Source organism: Amblyomma americanum, chromosome 1 (genome assembly GCF_052857255.1).
Source record: "Amblyomma americanum isolate KBUSLIRL-KWMA chromosome 1, ASM5285725v1, whole genome shotgun sequence".
Lineage (NCBI taxonomy): Eukaryota > Metazoa > Arthropoda > Arachnida > Ixodida > Ixodidae > Amblyomma > Amblyomma americanum.
Window position 1 is genome coordinate 7936060 of NC_135497.1, and position 3948 is coordinate 7940007.

The following is a 3948-nucleotide window of genomic DNA, read 5'->3' on the forward strand; positions in this document are numbered from 1 at the left end:
TTCCGCCCTCTTTTGAGAGAGCGATCTGGTTTCGAAAGTAAGGGAGCCATAAAAAAAATTCTGTTTTTCGGTCATGGTGCCAGCCACAAACCACGGAGTCCAAGGGGACGGGACAGGAACTTGAAAGCAAGTCCTGCCCACGCCAGCTGTACACCTCAACTATAACCAAATATGACGCAACTCAGGGTAGTTGGTCACACACGGTTAACCCTAGCCGCCAGGAAAAAAGGAAAATCCAAGAAGTGAGTAGGAGATAGGAGAGTTGTGAGACAGAGATAGGAAAGTGAAAGATGGAGGGGAGGATAGGAAAAGGCGACTGCCGATTCCCCCCGGTCGGATCAAGCCGGAGGTGCCGTCTACAGGAAGCTGGGGCCAAAGTGGTGTGTTGCTTCCGCGGAGGGGCCTTAAGGGTCCAAACGCTCGGCATCGGTTGAACCTTCAGGATTTCCCCGGACACGGCGATGCCACGCACGGCTAGGCACGGGTGCTCGGGTCCGTGGTGATGCACTGTTCACCATTATCCCCTTGCGGGGATGTCCCTGCGGATGCCCGGGAACCCGTGGTGTCACCACTGACCAATGCCTGCAAGCTGCAGATGCCTCCCCCCCCCCCTGCAGATGGAGAGGCATATGCCAATAGCTGCCTTATGTACCCGCACACGGAGGCGAGAAGGCGGCTTTCCACATCGCTAAAGCCTGTTTCACATGCAAGCGAACCGCTCGCGAACTCCGCCGCGGCGGCGAGTACACCCTCTCTCAAGCGGCGGAGAAAGCCCCAGCGGCTGGAGCGGCGAGGTTCGGGCAAGTTGGAAATTTTCGCGGCGGCGACGCGGCAGCACCGCATCTCAACCAATGACAGCCCGGCGTTGTCACGTGACCAGTAGAGGCCTCGTGCTAGAAAGCATGCACCAGTGTTTGTGTTTGTGTCCTACACGTGCAACCTAGAACATGCCTCGCGAACTTTTCAATGAACTGCTAATTGCGGAGGTTGCAAAGCGGCCACTTCTGTGGGACATGAAAGACAACAACTTTCGAAACCGGGCTTGGAAAGAAGCCCTTTGGGAAGAAGTCGGAGACGCCCTGCGCAAGAACTACGCCACCGGTAAGCAAAAACACGAGTTGTAAAGAACTCCTGGATTGCGAGTTTTTTTTTTTTACGCTGCAGTTTCTTGAAGTGCATGACGCTGCGTGTGCTCTGTCGTAACAAATTTTTCTCGCCACTCCAGTGAGGCGGCGGAGCTTTTCGGAAACTCGGGTTTTTGTCGCCGCGCAGACCGCACTTGTGCGATTGCAACGATTCGCACACGAGCGCTCTTCTTCGTCGAGGCTTCTCCGAGCACGCATTTTCTATGTATATTTGAGACGAATAAGCATACAAGTGTGCATTGTACTTGTCCACGCACACGTTACTGTAGGCTGCTCAGAATTTAATTCTTTTTCCCAGTGCGCTCGGATGCTCTGTGCAGTCGAGTTGTACCAGTATTGTTTGCTTCACGTGGCCGTCAGAAAAAAGTTGGCGTTCGTGTGTAGCCTTTTAGTCAGTCGTGAAATGTAATTTAACGCACTGCCTGCCTGCTTTTATATGCAACTCTATGGCGCGTTTGTAAACGGGAGTCGGCCCTTTCGATTTCGCACAGGTGTGGACTTGTTGTTGTTGTTGTTAACATACCCACACTGGGGGATCGGCCAAGAATCGGGTGGCTATTCACCTGAACGCAGTTAACAAAAAGGAAAAGCACGTGGGAGCGCAACACCGGTGAATTTTTCGTCATGAACAGAAAAGGGATGAGTGTTTTGATTTTAAAATTTTAAGAATAATAATAAAGAGAGGGAGTAAATATAAATGATTTAGTCAAAATGTAATAATTGATAGAAAAGAAAAGGTTGGAACACTTAGCAAGGCAGTCGGTGAGATTCTATCAGGAAATTTAGAACAGCGGTACAAACAGATCTGTGGCTGAACCCTAATGTGGTGGCGCCAAATGATAGCATTTTAGTGGTGCGTGCACAGGCTGCAGTATCTGCATGTTCATGCATGGTTTTAACACTTTTATGTGCACTCATAATTCTTTATTTCTTATTTTAATTAACATCACGCTGCGTGCTGCTCCCCATTTCAGTGACAACGGAAGAGGTGATGAACCGATGGAAAAATCTCAAAGATACTTTTAGGAAAAAGATAAAAGATGAAGCTGACAGTAAGAGGAGTGGGGCAGCAGCTGGCATTAAATCGTCGTGGCCCTACATGCAGCAGATGGAGTTCCTCAGGGACACCGTCGAAACAAGACGGTAAGCGACGAGTAGTATAAATGTGAAAACGATTTAACAGTTCGCGTACATTCCTCCCAGGAGCTTCTGCAACCTGGCGCCAACTGATTTGTCGGTTGGCAGCGCAGAGCTGCACATGGCCAGCCCTGTGTCCAATGAAAAGGAGCCAGAGACGCCTCTGGACGAGCTTGAGGCAATATTTGGAGGACCAGGCTACACAGAGGGCAGTGAAGCCGGGCTACTTCCAGCGCCAACCCAAAGCACAAGTGCTGTTCCCTTAAGGGGAATAAAACGGCAAAAAAAGCGGCAAGCAATTCAAGAGGCAGAGCGAGAACTACACTCAGTAAGAAACGCCATTACGTCCCTCAGGCCTATGGACGCCTCAAGCCACTTTTTATTATCTTTAAAACCACAGATGGATGCCACTCCGCCACATATGCTCATGCATTTAAAAATGGAGCTGTTGCATGTATGTGAACAATACAGTCAAGGTCAATATCCAACTGACATGGCTGTGAGAGTACCACATGAGTAAAAAGAACTTGAAAAGTGTACTATAACAGGCCTATCTCTCAAGCATGCATATGTTGCAAAACAATAGAACACATTATATACAGTGCTGTGACCTTCAAAACAATTTCTTTTCGAATGTTCAACCTGGATTCAGGCCTGGCTTGTCATGTACGACTCAACTGGTAGAGTTCTCCCATGATCTATTTTACTCTTTTCACCTTGGATTTCAGGTAGACTGCATATTTTTGGATTTCCGGAAAGCTTTTGACACCGTTTCTCATGCATTGCTGTTACATAAATTACCTTGTCTCGGTATACACCCTGCAATAGTAGATTGGATTAGAAATTGTCTGTTTATAGATATTTAGTCTTTATAAATGACATTGTCTAAAATCTAGAATGTAAAGTGAGATTATATGCTGATGATTGTGCCATATACAGGAATATAGAAAATGATTGTGATGTTAGTAGTTTGCAAAACGGGTCTGTTTTGGGGCCTTTCTTTAGTCTTTATATAGATGTTTATATAGTCTTTTTATAGATATTTAGTCTTTATAAATGACATTGTCTAAAATCTAGAATGTAAAGTGAGATTATATGCTGATGATTGTGCCATATACAGGAATATAGAAAATGATTGTGATGTTAGTAGTTTGCAAAATGGGTCTGTTTTGGGGCCTTTCTTTAGTCTTTATATAGATGTTTATATAGTCTTTTTATAGATATTTAGTCTTTATAAATGACATTGTCTAAAATCTAGAATGTAAAGTGAGATTATATGCTGATGATTGTGCCATATACAGGAATATAGAAAATGATTGTGATGTTAGTAGTTTGCAAAATGGGTCTGTTTTGGGGCCTTTTTTTAGTCTTTATATAGATGTTTATATAGTCTTTTTATAGATATTTAGTCTTTATAAATGACATTGTCTAAAATCTAGAATGTAAAGTGAGATTATATGCTGATGATTGTGCCATATACAGGAATAGAGAAAATGATTGTGATGTTAGTAGTTTGCAAAATGATTTAAACAAAATTCATGCTTGGTGCACTAAGTAGGGCATGTCTTTGAAGAATGCTTAATGTCAACTTGTGCCATTCACCCGTAAACGCTTTCCTGTGAGATCAGTGAATAAATTGGACGGACTTCTTGAAAAGGTCCAACAT

The 3948-nt window shown here is 44.8% G+C and overlaps 1 protein-coding gene across 1 annotated transcript; it reads left to right on the plus strand.

Annotated features, from left to right (window-relative positions):
* Positions 1-947: 947 nt before the first annotated feature.
* Positions 948-2802, plus strand: LOC144115220 (uncharacterized). The gene is made up of 3 exons (XM_077649535.1): positions 948-1101; positions 2120-2288; positions 2349-2802. The coding sequence occupies exons 1-3, from the start codon at positions 948-950 to the stop codon at positions 2800-2802; spliced, it is 777 nt and encodes a 258-aa protein (XP_077505661.1).
* The last annotated feature ends 1146 nt before the right edge of the window (positions 2803-3948 follow it).

What these genes read in the sequence shown, in the direction of transcription:
- LOC144115220 (XM_077649535.1), top strand. Translation starts at nt 948, where the DNA reads ATGCCTCGCGAACTTTTCAATGAACTGCTAATTGCGGAGGTTGCAAAG. An exon ending in GCGCAAGAACTACGCCACCG is followed by an intron (nt 1,102 to 2,119) that starts GTAAGCAAAAAC and finishes TCCCCATTTCAG; the next exon opens with TGACAACGGAAGAGGTGATG. An exon ending in GACACCGTCGAAACAAGACG is followed by an intron (nt 2,289 to 2,348) that starts GTAAGCGACGAG and finishes CATTCCTCCCAG; the next exon opens with GAGCTTCTGCAACCTGGCGC.